The sequence below is a fragment of the Colius striatus genome, chromosome 26, assembly GCF_028858725.1.
Source record: "Colius striatus isolate bColStr4 chromosome 26, bColStr4.1.hap1, whole genome shotgun sequence".
NCBI classification, from domain to species: Eukaryota; Metazoa; Chordata; class Aves; order Coliiformes; family Coliidae; genus Colius; species Colius striatus.
In genome coordinates, this window is record NC_084784.1 from 2,999,182 (window position 1) to 3,015,589 (window position 16,408).

At 50.1% G+C, this 16,408-nt stretch overlaps 1 protein-coding gene across 3 annotated transcripts in view; it reads left to right on the top strand.

The window, feature by feature from the left end:
* DIP2B (disco interacting protein 2 homolog B) overlaps window positions 1–16,396 on the top strand; it is a 64,737-nt gene extending 48,341 nt beyond the window's left edge. For all 3 annotated transcript variants that reach the window (XM_062015746.1, XM_062015747.1, XM_062015748.1), the window contains 21 exons: window positions 160–299; window positions 504–640; window positions 931–1,011; window positions 1,469–1,596; window positions 2,307–2,421; window positions 3,283–3,484; window positions 3,862–3,971; window positions 4,130–4,210; window positions 4,772–4,895; window positions 5,144–5,265; window positions 5,859–5,970; window positions 6,231–6,340; window positions 6,949–7,079; window positions 7,644–7,812; window positions 8,794–8,964; window positions 9,475–9,536; window positions 9,672–9,729; window positions 10,280–10,354; window positions 11,002–11,179; window positions 12,068–12,191; window positions 12,630–16,396. In XM_062015746.1, the coding sequence (XP_061871730.1) occupies window positions 160–299; window positions 504–640; window positions 931–1,011; window positions 1,469–1,596; window positions 2,307–2,421; window positions 3,283–3,484; window positions 3,862–3,971; window positions 4,130–4,210; window positions 4,772–4,895; window positions 5,144–5,265; window positions 5,859–5,970; window positions 6,231–6,340; window positions 6,949–7,079; window positions 7,644–7,812; window positions 8,794–8,964; window positions 9,475–9,536; window positions 9,672–9,729; window positions 10,280–10,354; window positions 11,002–11,179; window positions 12,068–12,191; window positions 12,630–12,882 (2,683 nt within the window). In that variant the 3' untranslated portion in view covers window positions 12,883–16,396. The remainder of the gene's footprint in view (window positions 1–159; window positions 300–503; window positions 641–930; window positions 1,012–1,468; window positions 1,597–2,306; window positions 2,422–3,282; window positions 3,485–3,861; window positions 3,972–4,129; window positions 4,211–4,771; window positions 4,896–5,143; window positions 5,266–5,858; window positions 5,971–6,230; window positions 6,341–6,948; window positions 7,080–7,643; window positions 7,813–8,793; window positions 8,965–9,474; window positions 9,537–9,671; window positions 9,730–10,279; window positions 10,355–11,001; window positions 11,180–12,067; window positions 12,192–12,629) is intronic.
* The last annotated feature ends 12 nt before the right edge of the window (window positions 16,397–16,408 follow it).

Below are 16,408 nucleotides of genomic sequence, written 5' to 3' on the forward strand. Positions count from 1 at the left end.
GCTGGGAAACAACCTCAGGTGCCACCTCACAGTTTTAGGCTTGTTGTGCAAAGCAGAGACACTGAAATATGCATATTTCTGTTGCTGTGGGATCTTCATCCAAGTCTAATAATAGCCTGTGTGCCTGATGCAGTGTATTGATTTTGTTGTCCTTCAAAGGCCTGGTGTCCCTGGGGCTCCTCTGCCTGGAAGAGCCATCCTGTCCATGAATGGGCTGAGCTTTGGGGTCATCCGTGTCAACACTGAAGACAAAAACTCTGCTCTCACCGTTCAGGATGTTGGCCACGTGATGCCAGGAGGTAAAAACGGGCAGGAGGCTCCTGTGAGACCTTTCTGCAGATGGTCTGGGGTGGTTTAGAAGAACAGGTTGATGTTCTCAGCCCGAGGGCCAGGGGAGGTTGGGCAGCCCCCACATGTGCTGTCACCTCTGTCACTGTTGAGTGTGTCAGTCCTTGCACAGAGCAGATCCCAGGGCTGTGTTAACCACCCGTGCTTTGCCCTAGGAATGATGTGTATAGTGAAACCTGATGGACCACCCCAGCTCTGCAAAACAGACGAGATCGGTGAGATCTGCGTTAGCTCCAGAGCAGGAGGAATGATGTATTATGGGCTGGCAGGGGTGACAAAGAACACATTTGAGGTATGTGTGGCAGAGTGCACCTCTCTTTCCCTGGTTGCTCTGTAGAACTGGTAGCCCTGTGTAATCTCTTGGGTTTGGAACCTAAGGGTTAATGTTGGTTTCTAAGGAGATGCTCTGAAAAACTTGGGTACATTCGGCATTCCCTTTCATGGAAGTCCTGTACCAAGGATTCCCTCCCCTTCTCATCTCTCTGCTTGCATACAGTGCAATTCTTGGTGTGGAGAATGGTTTTCCTGTCCCTCAGGCAGATGCACTCTGCCTGCAGCGTGCTGTCCTGCCTTCTGTTGCAGGTTATCCCCGTGAGCTCAGCTGGCGCTCCGGTGGGCGATGTGCCCTTCGTCCGTTCTGGCTTGCTGGGGTTTGTTGGACCTGTAAGTAACACAGTTTTTCAGCTGGCACTGCTGGATCCTTTTATTCCTGCCAGTAGCCTTCAGTGTTTAAAGGAAAAGCATTTGGGTGCAGGAGGATGTGTAAGGATGGCTTGTGACAGCTGAGTTGCTGGGTTTGCTGGAGCCAGAAGGAGCTTTTCCAGCGTGTTGTCATTACACTGCTGCCTCACTGTGTTGCTTGGGACATTTTTAGACTGCTAATTCTTCTAAAACCAAGTGTAAGGAGCTTTTTAGACAGCAGTTCTACATGTGCTGGGGTGCCTTGTATCACTGGGTGGCTACAAAGCTTCTGCTTTGGTCATAAACGACGTGGTTTGAAGAGAAAAGGTGTTTTCTGTGGATTCCATTGGCCTGGCCGTGGGCTATGAAATACACAGGCCATGCAAGACATTTGATTAATCCACTTTAAGTTCCTCATGGAGACTTCTGTATCTTGCAGGGCAGTTTGGTGTTTGTGGTGGGGAAGATGGATGGGTTGCTGACTGTCAGCGGCCGCCGGCACAACGCCGATGACATCGTGGCGACTGGACTGGCAGTGGAGTCAATAAAAACAGTTTACAGGGGAAGGTTGGCAAGACAAAGCCCATAAACCTCTGCATGTAATACAGGGAAACAGGACCTTAGTATGACCTTTCATTTCTCTTCAGTAATTGGAGTAGCTCAGTTAAAGCAAATAGGGTTTAATTGGCCTGATCCTGCCCGGCACCGTCCTGTTTTCCCCCCTCTCCTCAGGCCTGTGTGCCTCAGGGGAAGGAAGGGGTTAACAAGATCAATCAGTCACACAGGGATTTAATTCTCTGTAGCATTTACCTCCAGGTGTCTGCAGTAGCTGCTGGCTGATGCTCTGCAGCAAGGAGCAGTTCCATTCAGAGAGCTCAGTTCCATTTAGCAGTTGTGAGTGTGATGTCCTGGCTGCTCAGCCAGGGTTGGAGCTCATGTGTCTCACACTGAAGAGGAGATTTTGAGCCCTCTGCTTCATGTGGATACTTTGAAAGCTTTTCTTTGTGTTGGTGGTTTGCCCCAGGCTGAGACAGCAATGTGATAGCAGGTGGAGAGAACAGGGGACTATTCTGTGTAGAGATTTCATCAGAGGTGGAATTAACCCTTTGCCTGTTTGACAGATGGTTTCCTTTCTTGACTCAGTTTTGTCCAATGGGGGTTTTTTTGCTGATTTTCCCCCCTCCTGGGGTTTTTTTATGAGTTGTCTTTAGCCTGTTTCCTTGGCTTCCTGTTCCCAAGGAGTAAAAGTGACACCGTGACTCTCCCTTTGTCCTTAGGATTGCTGTGTTCTCAGTGTCTGTGTTCTATGATGAGAGGATTGTGGTGGTTGCAGAGCAGAGGCCAGATGCATCTGAAGAGGACAGTTTTCAGTGGATGAGCAGAGTGCTGCAGGTAACTGCCACAGGGGAACGAGGTGAGGCTGTGGGATGTGTGTGTGTGGGCAGATCAGAGGCCATCAGCATGCCCCAGATGGAAAGAGCACAGGCTCAGGAGCCTTCCTGGCACAAGGTGTTTTTCCAGGGTCACAAGCTGGGTACCTCTGCTGTGTACAAGCTGTTCTGTTGTGTCCTGAAGGTCCTGGGCCTGAAGGCTCTGACAAAGTGGTCAGCACTGTGCTGGCAAGATGACTCTCTAGAGAAACACAGCTGCCTCTCAGCACTGTGAAACAGATCCAGTGCTCAAGCTTAGGAGTTCTGCTTTACTCCTGCATCATGCTGGTGCTCCAAGTGATGCTTTGAAGTCTCTCTTATCTGTGGAGATGCAGGGAGACAGTAATCAGAGAAAGGTTAAAACAGCTGAATGAGTCCTAAGAAAGCAGAATGAGTAGCAAATACTCCTGGGAGGTGCCTGGAGTGCATGTCTGTCACTCCTGGGGATGGTGTTTCAGGTTGTCAGGTTTGCAATATGGGGAGAAAAATGAGGGAAGTACCTGGTGGTCTGAATAATGTATCAAGTGCCTGGATGCTGAGGCAAATGAGCAGGAACAGACTGTGATGGTTCAGAGGAGACAGATGGATACAATCCCAAGATCAAAATCATCTGATGCATCAAGCAACTGAGTCTATTTTGAGATCTTGGTCATGAAAGGTTTAAAAATGGATTTCTTGTGTGTGAGATGGGCTGTGAGGGCTGGGATGGTAACAGGCTCTTACCACAGGGCTTGATAGTGACTGATGTGCTTCTCTGGCACCTCACAGACACAGGGCTTTGTCCTGCAGCCCTCAGTAACAGGCTTGTCTTTCCTTTCCCTAGGCAATTGACAGCATTCACCAAGTGGGAGTCTATTGCCTTGCTCTTGTGCCAGCCAATACCTTGCCAAAAACTCCCTTGGGAGGGATCCACATCTCCCAAACCAAGCAGCACTTTCTGGAGGGCTCTCTGCATCCGTGCAACATCCTCATGTGCCCACACACGTGTGTGACCAACTTGCCAAAGCCCAGGCAGAAACAGCCAGGTAACCTGAGCCCCTTTGGTTTGATGGGAGAGACATTCCCTACCTCAGAGCTTGGAAGCTGTGGGAGTCTCCCACTTGCTGGGACCAGAGCTTGGCTTGTGGCCTGTGGCTGGGGTGTGTTTGAGGCCTCTATTTGCATGTGTCAGGCAGGAATTCTGATTCCTGCCTTTGAACTCGTGGGGATTCTCTCAGCTGCTGAACAGGAGATGAGCAACACACTCCCAGCTCTTACCAGGAAGGTTTTGTTACCTCTCCTCTTGCCCCCTGCCCAGGAGCAGCGTGATCCTGCAGAGAATCTTGATGCCTTTGCTTTCCTGCAGTTCTTGGCCTCATTTCACTACAAGGCCACCTCTCCTGTGGCTGTTGTTTCTCCACAGGCGTTGGCCCTGCCTCTGTGATGGTGGGGAACCTGGTTGCTGGGAAGCGCATTGCTCAAGCCTCTGGAAGAGATCTTGGTCAAATAGAAGACAATGATTTAGTTAAAAAGGTAAATCAGTGTTTGTTACAGCTGGGAAATGGGAAACCATTTACTGGCCAACTGAATGCAGAGTGTGCAGCACTGAAGTCTGGAGTTGAACTCCAGGGCTCTACTCCAGAACTCTGGAGTAGAAGCAGCAGTGTTTAATTGCTGCCTCTTTGTTCCAGCACCAGTTCCTGACAGAGGTTTTGCAGTGGAGAGCTCAAGCCACTCCTGACCATCCCCTCTTCCTGTTGCTGAATGCCAAGGTACCATCAGTGCTGGGTTGTTGGGTTTTGTTTAAGCTCCACAGCACGTTATTCAGCACAAGTCTGAGACTGTTGGAAACCTTTTTCCTCTCCCAGTGTCCACTGTTTAGCCTCTGTCTTGGGGTTGGTTTTTTTTTGCCCATGGGTTTGGAACTCAGAATTGGAACCTTGGAACCTTTAGGTCATGTCAGTGGCTGTCGTGGCTCGATGCTTCCTTTTAAAACCGAGCGTGTTTGTAGGTCCCACTGGTTCCTGTGTCAGTTAATGGTGTATCCCTGTTGAGTAAATTCTGGCAAGGTTCTGGTGCCAAGAAGACTTGAACTGACTCCCTGGAAGATAGAATATTCTAGAGCAGATCTAACTCCATCTCTTATCTTTTTGATGTTGTAGTGGGTAAATGGCTCGTTGAATTCCAGCAGCCTATAGGTATAGATAACCAGTAGCTATAGACTGGCTCTAGCAAGCAAGTTTGGTTTGGATTCTTTCTTGCAGTGGCCATTTTACTGACCTGTGTGTTGTGCCAGGCCCTGTCCCAGAGCATTTGTTTTGTCTCCTTTCAAGGGAACCACTGTGTGCACAGCCACCTGCCTTCAGTTGCACAAAAAGGCTGAGAGAATTGCATCAGTCCTGTGTGACAAAGGACACCTCAATGCAGGAGACAATGTGGTGCTTCTTTATCCTCCTGGTAAGCAAGACTTAGTGATGACTGCAGCCCAGTGTGGCCTTGCTTTGAAACCTCTTTGAGACCTGGAAATGGAGGAGAGATCACTGGTGCAGCTCTGCCTGGGGGGCTGCATAACTCACTGGATGGCTTTGACCCCAGAGGGGGCTGCCCTGATGTCTTGCAGTATCAGAACACAGACTTTGTTCCACTAGAGTTTTTTGGGGGCAAAATAAAAGTGCCCTGCACTAGAGGCTGTGGTGTCCTTGCAGGCATTGAGCTGATCACTGCATTCTATGGCTGTCTGTACGCTGGCTGCATCCCTGTGACCGTGAGACCGCCCCATGCTCAGAGCCTCGCGGCCACTCTGCCCACCGTGCGGATGATCGTGGAAGTGAGTGCTGGGGGCTGGGGCTGAGCTCTGGGGCTGGGGCTGAGCAGGGCTCAGGGGGACACTGGTGCTTCCCATGCTGTTGCTTGACAGCAGTTGACTGAAGCAGCTCTTGTAACTGAAGGACAGTGCTTTGCTTCATAAAAGGCAAGAGAGAAGCTCCTCTCCTTGTGGGCCGGGATGAGTTGCTGTTAAACAGATGCTTCCTGAGACAGGGACATGTGCTGTTACCACTGGAAATGTCACACTGCTGCTCCTTACTGCTGGGCCAGTGCAAATCCTGCTGCCAGTTATTTTCCAAGCCCAGTAACCAGGAAAGGACCATGGAGGAAAAAGCTGCCTGTAGCCTGTGGAATGTTTTCACCTGCTCTTCGGGCTCTGTCTTGGTTGTTTGCATTTAGTCTGTGATTGGGGTTTTAGTGAAGGAAGACTGGAGAGTGGTGTGTTGCAAAAGCCAAGGTTGATGCAAGTTAACTGGGGAGAGCTGGCTACAGATGGTAAAAGGAACTCTGAGAACACCAGATCTTGCAGTGGCAGGGCCACTGGGACATGCTCTTGTCTTCCTTTGGTTTCTTATGAAGTGTTTCTCTCTGTAGGTCAGCAAAGCTGCCTGCATTCTCACAACCCAGACCTTAATGAGACTACTGAAATCCAGAGAAGCAGCTGCTGCTGTAGATGTGAAAACCTGGCCAACCATCATCGACACAGGTGCAGTCCTGGGGCTCAGAGACTTTGGAGGTTGTGTGTAGGGGTGACCATGAAAATGGTTTTACTGAGAAGCCCCATTGCAGACAACTCTCAGCTCCCTTCAGGCAGCAGCAAGTTGGTCTTTTCTCCCTTTTCCTGACAAGAAATACTTTCCTACATGGGAACTTTGACAAGGGCCTTGTTGTTTGGAAGCTGTGTCCTGTGCTCACAGAGCAGGTCAGTCCCCAGCAGCTCACCATGTGTGTTCCTCTCTTGCACAGATGACTTGCCCAGGAAGAGGCTGGCTCAGATCTATAAGCCACCCACAGCTGAGATGTTGGCATATCTAGATTTCAGTGTTTCCACAACAGGCATGCTGACAGGAGTAAAGGTACAGTGAAGTGTCTTTAGAAGGTGGGGTTTTTGGTGTCTTGTCATTGGCTGATGTTTCAAAGCACCACTCCCCTTGACCTCCACCAAAGCTCTCTCTTACAGCTCAGATAGAGGCTTTTCTTGCTACAGAGCTATGGGCCTGCAGCAGGCAATGCAGAGGGGCTTTGGGCTGAAGTGTTAGTTCTGCAGGGTAGGAAGACAATTCTCCTCAGGCATCAGGAATCCTGCTGCTGCCTCCCACTGGAGACCTGCCTCTTGAGGGAGCTGGGAGCTGCTGCTTCCCCCCACCAAGAGCAGAACAGGAATGCATTTGACAGACAGGAGGCTGAGACACTGCAAACTGAAAGCCTTCAACTGTCACTGAGGATCAGCTGTGTTTGGAGTCTGAGATGCCCAAAGCCTCTAAGCCATAGCTACTGGTGTCACTGATTGTGCTCCACTGTGGCTCAGAGGGCTCTGCAGTGCTCAGCCTCTGCTGGGGAAGACAGAGGAAGGAGAAACACAGTTTATGTTGAAGTGTTATCAGGGCAATGTTTGTTCTGTCTTTATTCTGAGGAAGCCCCATTGGTGGCCTTGGCTTTCAGCACAGCCTGTGTCTCGTTGCAGATGTCCCACGCCGCAGTGAGCGGCCTTTGCAGGGCGATCAAGCTTCAGTGTGAGCTCTATTCCTCTCGGCAGATTGCCATTTGTCTTGACCCCTACTGTGGACTGGGTTTTGTGCTCTGGTGCCTTTGCAGGTATGACTTTTGTGGGAGGGGAAAAAGGAAAGGGTGAACTCTTGGCTGGGTAGGAATGGGAAGTGGCAGACCATGCCAGATGATGTTGACATTGCCAAAGTGACCGATTCCCAGCAAGGGGACACTTTGTCTTTGACCTGACAGTGCTGTGTTCCCTCCTCCTGCAGATGAGCAAGGTGTTGTCCTATCTTGATGATAAGTATTTGTGCTGCCAAATATTGCTGACTCCAGAATGTTTCTTGTGCATTCCTTCCTTGATTGTATGTTGCAGCAAGGGAGTTTTCCTCCTGTAAGCTGTGTGGTTGAGCCAGTTCTCTTCCTTCCCTCTGACTGTTGCACGTTTCTGTATGTGTGAATTGTTATTCTTGTACAGTAAGTTGTGTTTGTCAGTAGATGTCACTGCAGAGGGGTGGGCATTGGAGCTATTATCAGTCTGCCTCAGCTGCAGAGTCCCACAGCCTGCTTTTGGTCTAGCAGGAGTGTAACATGAAAATACAGTAAGTATTAACTTCAAGATGACTACAAGCTACACAAAAACTTTTCCTGTCTTAATCTCCCTCACAGTGTGTATTCTGGACACCAGTCAATTTTAATTCCTCCTATGGAGCTGGAATCCAACCTTTTTCTCTGGTTATCTACTGTCAGCCAGTATAAAATAAGGGACACTTTCTGTTCCTATTCAGTCATGGAACTGTGCACAAAGGGACTTGGAAACCAAGTTGAAATGTTAAAGGTAAGGAATGTTTCCTGAACGTTATGTGACATAAATCAAGGACACTGTGGCAGTAAAGCCAAGTGACAGGACTGTTAAATTCAGCAGCTTTCCTGTTGCACAAGGCTCCAGTCCACAGCTTGCTCAAAGAAAGCAAAAGCAACCACCACAAAGTGTTTGCTGCACCAGGAAACGAAAAGGGTTGAAACTGAGGGAGGTGCATGTGTTGCAGTGCAGGTAGCACATTGCCAGTGAGTGGCAGAGACTGCTGGGCAAGCCCCAAAGAGGGATGCCAGCAGCAGAGTGCTCTGCAGAAGAAGTGCTTATGTAACAGTCTGCAGTGTGCTCAGACCAGCACATGACGTAAAGCACACATGCCAGGCAGTTTGTAGAGGTGTTTTCTCCTTGGAGATGAGGGAGGGGAGGGAAGAAAAAATAGCTACATAAAATGTCTGAGGTGGCTTTTTGCAGGGGGTTGACTGAAATAGTTTGCTCTGTGAGAGATGAAGGATGTCTCAGTGGCACAGAGTTCTAAAGGTGTTGGCTTTGTTGTGTGTCACTGCTTCAACAGAAGGATGGGCAGCCTGGAACAACCCACTGGTGCTGTTCAGTGCTTTCACACTCACATCCAGAGATGATAATGGCCTCTGGTCCTAGTTTTGTTGAAGGCTCAGTGTGGTGACTTTATTCTCCCTTGGTTTGGTTTGCATCTGTATAAAATAGTGAATAACAGCTGTGATCTTAGCTGAAGAGCACTGCAGAAGCACGTGGTGCTGTGTCCTGTGGCAGAGCAAGAAGCACCATTCATGCATTCCTTTCTTCTGGCCTCTGCTCAGGCAAATCTTACACCTACACACAGGAGCTGGAAGGAGGAAATAACACAAGAACAGGGCTTGTCCTGCGTGTCCCAAGTCGTTTCCAGGGATAAAAAGCAGGGGCCAGGTGTCAGTGTGGTAGGGGCTGAGGTAAATTAACACTCAGAGTCCTTTCTGCCTTTCCCAGGCACGAGGAATTAACCTGTCCTGTGTCCGGACTTGTGTGGTGGTTGCAGAGGAACGGCCACGGGTTTCTCTCACTCATTCCTTCTCCAAACTCTTCAAAGACATTGGGCTGTCCTCTCGTGCTGTGAGCACAACCTTTGGCTCCAGGGTCAACGTTGCCATCTGCCTGCAGGTAAGGCCACAGCTTCCTTGTGAGTGTGCTGGCACCAGACTCCAGGATCCCCTGTACCCTGGATGGACAAACTTCCCCATCATCACACACCTCAGTGTGGGTCAGCATGGCCCAACATCTGCTTTCTAGAGAACAGCTGGCATGAGATTTAAGCAGCTTGTCTTGTTTTCAACTGCCAGATTCTATCCCAGATGCTCAAAGCAACTGAAATGTGACGTTAGAGAACTGTTCCTGTGTAAACAGTGACCAGTTGCCCCCAGGCTGGCAGCTGAGAGTGCTTGGGCTGTCTCCATAGCAGCCCCCTCCCCTCCCCAAAGCTGCACCCCACACTGGTGTGGCACACCAAGCAGCCTGGGGACTGCAGTGCTTTCCCTTAGTGCAGCTGCAAAAGGAGGGGGATGTGAGTATGAGTTGTGCTGCCTGTGAGAACCCCCTGGCAACGTTTGTGAGCTGAGGCAGAAGTTCCCCTGACTTCTCTACATACCTTAAATTGTCTTTACAACTCTTCAGGGAACGTCTGGGCCCGACCCCACCACGGTGTATGTAGATCTGAAATCCTTGAGGCATGACAGGTACAGTAAGTTTACTTCAGCTTCTTTAATAACTCTCTTTAAAACCCTGTCCCAGCACTGAGCTGTCTCACCTCTCAGCACATTCCAGCCCCTTCCCTTTCCCCTGACAAAGGTGGTTTCTTTTTCCTCCCCCAGAGTACGTCTGGTGGAAAGGGGAGCTCCACAGAGTCTGCTACTTTCAGAGTCTGGGAAGGTAATGTCACCTTATTGCCTAGAGACACAGGGCACAGCATCTGATGGCTTTTTGTGCCCCTTCTGATGTGAGGTGTGTGGAGAGGGAAGGTAGTGTTGTGGCAGGGCATGAGAAGAGGTGGTGGTTACACTGCTCCTCTGGAAAGTGAGCTTGATTTAGGATCAAGTGTTGGTTTAGGAGCATGAGACAGTTGGGTTCTGGTTGCAGTAAAGGAACCACATCAAAGCTGTCTGCTGTCCTGTCCCTGGCACGAGCACACACATGAGATCTGCTGTAGCCCTGGATCCCTTCTTCAAATGGATCAACAAAAAGATGTTTCCCAATAGTTTGTGACATGGACTTCTTCCAAAGCAAGGTGTAGCAGCATTTACCTGCTTAGGCTGCCTTACCTCTGTGCTTGGTACTTCCATACCATTAGTGCCACGGTGTGTTCTGCCTGTCAGGAATCTCTGGGGGTGAGGTTGTACCTTCCTGGGGGCAGATCTGTGTCTCAGTTGCACATGAAGATAATCCACATAAGGATTACAAACTCCCTTCTTGTCACCTTTAGATTTTACCTGGAGTCAAAGTAGTCATTGTGAATCCTGAGACAAAAGGGCCTCTTGGAGATTCTCATCTTGGGGAGGTAAGTGCAGATTTTGCTGGGTTTGGGTGTCCTCTGCTCCCTGAGCTGTGTTCTCTCAGTGGGTGGATGTTTGTGAGTGGTGACACTTGCAGGTCTATTGAAGCAGAGTGTTTGCTGGGGGTGCTCAGGATCTGGGTGTGTGATTTTCTACCATCAAATTGAAAGAGAAAGCCTCCTAGGAAGGGAGACTTGTTCCACTCCGAGCCTTGTGTAACTGCCCTCCCAATAATCTGATTGACATTTTGCTTTCCCTCTCTTGGTTCCATGGCAGTGTGTTTGATCTGTGGTGGGACATGGTTGGGAGGTTTTGGACTTCACATGCTCTGAGAAATCCCCAGTTGACTGAGTCAGTGAATCCTCAGCTGACACTTCCTAGCAGAGCAGGTCTCCAAGGGGCATTTTTAAGCTTCTCCAGGAGATCTCAAGGTTTGGGCTCAATGCAAAACATTTTGGTACCTGGAAAGCCTTCAAAAGAGAACCTGTTGTATTGGCTGCTTCCCTTCAGCACTCTGTGGATGCCTGGGTCTGACTGTGGCACGTGGGTCTGACTGTGGCACGTGGGTCTGACTGTGACACGTGGGTCTGACTGTGGCACGTGGGTCTGACTGTGGCACGTGGGTCTGACTGGTTTTCCCCTTCCTGTACAGATCTGGGTTAACAGTCCACACACTGCCAGTGGTTACTACACCATCTATGACAACGAGACCCTTCAGGCTGATCATTTCAACACTCGGCTGAGCTTTGGTGACGCTGCTCAGACGCTTTGGGCTCGGACTGGCTACTTGGGCTTCGTCCGTCGCACCGAGCTCACGGCCGCCAGCGGAGGTAGGGCACCGAGTCAGCTGCAGCTCTGCAACAGAGAGGAAGGTTTCTGTGCAGTGAATAAATCCTGAGCCACGTGTCTTGGAGACAAAAGACACTTGGTGCCTAAATTCATAGAGTCACAGCATGGTGGGGGCTGGAAGGGCCTGCAGAGCTCATCCAGCCCAACCCCCTGCAGAAGCAGCTCCCACCTAGGTCAGGTCACACAGGAACGTGTCCAGGGGGGTGCTGAAGAGCTCCAAGGAAGGAGCCTCCACACCCTCCCTGGGCAGCCTGGGCCAGGGCTCCCTCAGCTCACACTGAAATGCTTCTTCCTTGTGTTTCAATGCAACTGGTTGTGTTCCAGCTCCATCCCATCAGCCCTTGTCCTGGTCCGACAGCAGAAAGCGCTGCCCCAACCTCCTGCCACCCACCATGGACACACTTGGAGCTATTCATGAGCTCCCCCTGAGCTCAGTCTCCTCTGCTCCAGGCTGAACAGCCCCAGGTCCCACAGCCTTTCCTCAGCAGAAGATGCTGCAGTGCCCTGAGCATCTGGGTGTCCCTGCACTGGCCTCTCTGCCGCAGTTCCCTGTCCCTCTGGAGCTGGGGAGCTCAGAACTGGCCCCAGGACTCCAGCTGAGGCCTCAGCAGGGCAGAGCAGAGGGGCAGCACAACCTCCCTGGCCCTGCTGCCCACACTTGCTGCCCCCAGGCTGCCATTGGCTCCTTGCCCACGAGCCCACGTTGCTGCTCATGGTCAGTTTATCCTCCCCCAGCAGTGCCAGGTCTCTGCAGAGCTGCTCTCCAGCAGGTCACCCCCAGCCTGTGCTGGGCCAGGGGGTTGTTCCTCCCCAGCTGCAGGACTCTACACACACACACACACTCTCCATCTCCCACCTCTCCTCTCTAGAGCGTCACGACGCCCTGTACGTTGTTGGAGCCCTGGATGAGACGCTGGAGCTGAGGGGGCTGCGTTACCATCCCATTGACATCGAGACGTCCGTGTCCCGCACGCACAGGAGCATCGCTGAGTGGTAAAACAGCCCTGACCCAGCGGGTTCCCCCTCACTGAGCTGCAGCCTGGCAGGGCTCCTGCACATAGCCCAAGTCACACAGCTTTTGGTGTTGCCATCAGCAAGTCACACACCTCATTTCCCATCTGTAGACCTGAATAACCTTGGGCTGACTCAGTGGTTTCTCACAAGCCTTAATTCAGGATAGACAATGCTGGTTTCCTGCTCTGTGCTGTAAAGAGTCATTTGGAGGCAGTTAAACAGCCTTTAGTCTGTGTCACACTGGGTGCTACTGAGACAGGGCTGAGCTCCCCTCTGACACATCAGGGCTCTGGAGTTGGGGCACTTGGCAGTGCAGCCCAAGGCAGGTGATAAACATGTAAGGATAAAGAACTGTAAACTTTGGATCCTTGTGGCAAGAACTGACTCCTCTGCCCATGGGCTCTTTTGTTTCCTTAGTGCTGTGTTCACATGGACCAACTTGCTGGTGGTGGTCGTGGAGCTGTGTGGCTGCGAACAGGAAGCCTTGGATTTAGTTCCTCTGGTTACCAACGTGGTCCTGGAAGAACATTATCTAATTGTGGGGGTGGTGGTGGTGGTGGATCCTGGAGTTATTCCCATCAACTCCAGAGGAGAGAAGCAACGGATGCACCTCCGTGACAGCTTCCTGGCGGATCAGCTGGACCCCATCTACGTGGCCTATAACATGTAACACACGTGGGCTCGGCGGGGAAGGCTCCAAAACTCTGCCAGGACGTTGCTCAGTGACACAGGGGTGGCTCTAGCAGTGAAGCTGGTGCAGATTACTAATACTTGAGACAAAGTCTGAGGTCTCTGCCACGTCCCTTTCGTCTCAGCCTGTGGCATTCAGTGGAGTTTAAGCACTGACAGCCAGCAGCAGATGTGGCAGGCGATGGAGAACGTGGGTGACAGTTCCCTGAGACCTTATCTTCATAGACAAATGCAAAGTGTGTGAGCTACAAAATGCCTAAAGGCCTTTAGTGTTCCTTCTTTCCATCTGTTGTACATACTTGGGGTTGTTTTTTTAACCTGATGCTGGTTTGGGGTTCTCTAAGGGGAGGGTTTTATTTAGTTAAGATAATAAACTATTAAGAAAAGGGTCATCAGAGTTCTGCAGTTCCCTGCTCCATCATGGACTTTGCATCTGTACTGTAGCTGCTCATGCCATGGCCTCACACAGCTTGTTTCAGATCGTGCCATGACCAAATCAATACGTTCTGGAGTCTGAGAGTTACTCATTCCTAGAGATATTCCTTGAATTTCAGAAGGATTTTGCCTATATTTTAAATATGTAAATATAATTATACATAATTCACTTAGATAGAAGATTAACTTGGGTAACAATGACAGCTGAAGGTAGAAATTGGACAAGTAACTTTGGTGGTCCCTTAGCATTTGCTTTGACAACTGATGTGAGACACACACACCTTCCCCAGGTTTCTTTGTTTCAGGGTGTAGCCTCCTGCTGCTGGCCAGGAACGTGCCACAGCACGTAGAAACCTCCCCTGGCAAGGCACATCCTTGTTAGGAGAGGCTGAATTTGAAGCAGGGCCGTGGGATTTGGTAGAAATGGCAGGGCAAGTCCAAAAAGGCTCGAGTGAAACGATGCCCCTGAGCGTGACAGCCTCTGCCCACCTCCCTGGCACAACCCTGCAGGTGACACACAGCTCAGTTCATTGCTCCTGCAGTTCTGTTGTGACTCCAGCCAGTTCCCTCTTGTAGAGCAGGAAATGCTGTAAACAGGCTGGGGCTGGGAGGCAAGGGCCCAGTTGTCCTCGAAGCATCAGGAATTGGATTGTTCTGGGGTTTAAGTCAAGTGCAAACTTTCTTTTACAGGAGGAGGCATTCAAAGTGAAGCAGAGCAGTTGTGGGAAGCACAGCATGAACTGACTGTGTGCCCAGCAGTGTCCCAGCCTGGATGTCAGTTGTCACATGAGTTAAAGGAACAGAAGCCTTAAGGGCAGAGGTGTGAACTGTTAGGGAGCAATTGCACGCTGGGGCTGAGGGAGAGATGGTGCTTAAGCTTTGACTCAGAATTACCCTTCTTTCATCTGATACTTGGGTATGTTTTAGGAACAATGACATTCCTGTGAGTTAAGGAAGCAGGGTTTCAGCAGCAATGAGAGCTGACAGCAGATACTGTAATGGGGAGGGGGGGGGGTTGAGTCAAATGTGGTATACAGTGTAAATAAACTTGTTAATATGTTCCAGATTACCTCATGCAAAGTTTTTAGGCAGTTTTTAAGAGGTTTATAGTATGAACTCTCGTGGCAGTTCCCAGAGCAGAACCCAGGGCATCTGTAAGCAAACCCCAGCTTTGTCCTTGCCCTGATGTCAGTTCTTGGCCTGAGGGCAGGAGCATCAGCACGTGGGTGAGACCTTCAGAGTGTTAGAAACACGTGGTGGGGGAATAGATTTAGAAACTGGAAGCTGTTCTGGCCAGTCTGGATGTAGGAGTTCCTCACCAACGCTTCAGCTCACAGGTGCAGACTCTTTTCCTGCAGCAGCACCACAGCCCCAGAGGGGCCGTGTCCGTGGCCCTGTGCTGCTGCCTGGCTCTGCTGGCTTGGCTGGAGCAGTAAGGACACTGGGGGTTTTTTTTTGCTGGGTGGCCTGAAATACCTGTGGCATGAAGCCTTTAATAGATTTAGTTTCAACAACTTGGCCACCAAGCCAGGCAAAGGACAGCTGTAGCTGTGCCCAAGGCAGCGGGTGCCTCCAGCCCCCCTTAGTCTGGTGCTACCTGTGAAGCATCCCTTCACCTTTCAGTTTCTTGCCCAGCAGCAGTGCCCAGGTCAGGAGATATTCTGACAGTCTCCACCTTTTTCTTACTCAAAGCTTTAGAGGCAAAGTAGTTTTGACCAATGCTTCCTCTGTCCATTGCAGTGGATTTTCAGCACGTCTGGCATCGTCCTTTCTTTTAACCTGTGTCTTTTCAGCCTGTTTTCATTTGAGCAGAGATTCTTGATTTTCTCCTTGTTTTTTATGTAACTGGGGCTTTGAGAGTTTCCTGACAGTTTGGGGTTTTTGCCTTGCAAGTTTCTTGTGTGTGCTCTCCTCATCTTTACTCTGGCACGTGACATTTCTCAGTGCTGGAGAACTCTGAGTTTACAGCCCTGCCCATAGAATGAGATAACATTCCACTCCCCATGGCCACTCAGTGACATGAGGCAGCTGGCCAGTGTGATTTTTATTGCATGCTTTGTCCATGTTTGGCACAGCCAGAGGCACTGGACTGGACTGGAGAGGAGGAAGCGTGGAGCTGTGAACCCAGAAACTCCCATTTCTTGACTCCAGCTCTACGAGTGACTTGCCCCAAAGCCTTTCCCCAGGTCTTTCCACTCCTCCACTTTCTTCCTCTGTAGATGAGGATATTATCTCTAATCCTTACAACACCCCTGTTGAGGTAACTAACTGTACAGCACTAAGTGCTACCTTATTTTTTCACTGCTAACCTCTTTGAGGTCAGGGTCAGTTTGTTCTTCCAGGCTGACAGGTGATGGTTTGGTTGTTGTGGGAAGCTGTGACATCTCTGTGGTGGTCGCTTGGGATCTTCCACACCACTTCAAACACAGCAGCATCCCCTCAGAGAACTGGGGTGGGAGGCACTGAATTGGCAGGTTCAGACTTGGAGGCGTTTCCATAACTGTTGAACCAAGAGTTGGGTCCTAAACAGCAGAGACTGTGCCAGTTTGTCTTTGCAGCTTATCCAGCTGCAGGAAGGCAAATCATTTTGTGCTGTGCTCCCTCAGCTCCCAGGCTGGGAGCTGCAGTGAGGAAAAAACAGGAATTCTTCACCCTCTCAACTAAATCTTTTGTATGTCTTCCTGTCCCTGAGTTATCCCCTGAGCAAAGGCCACGGGGCCAGGTGATTCCAAGTCCTGCTTCGTTAAAGTTTGCACTGCGTTTCGGATTTGAAATCAATGTAATTAAGATGTGTCATAATTAACTGTCCTAAAGACAAGGTTGTATGGAAAAAAACCCAAACCAAGATAACATTTTAGCCCTAGATGCAGTTTTTCTTTCGTTGCTGTCGAGCTGTTTGCCATTGTCAGCCTCAGAGCACAGCGCTGTGTAATTATGTATAAAGGTTTTATTTATTTAAAGCTAGATTAGAGGTATGTTTTTAACATCTGGCTGGACAGTGTTTCCATTAACACATCCATTGTGTTTCCTTTGTCTTGTGTTAATAAATATTGATGCCTGAGTGCTTCCTT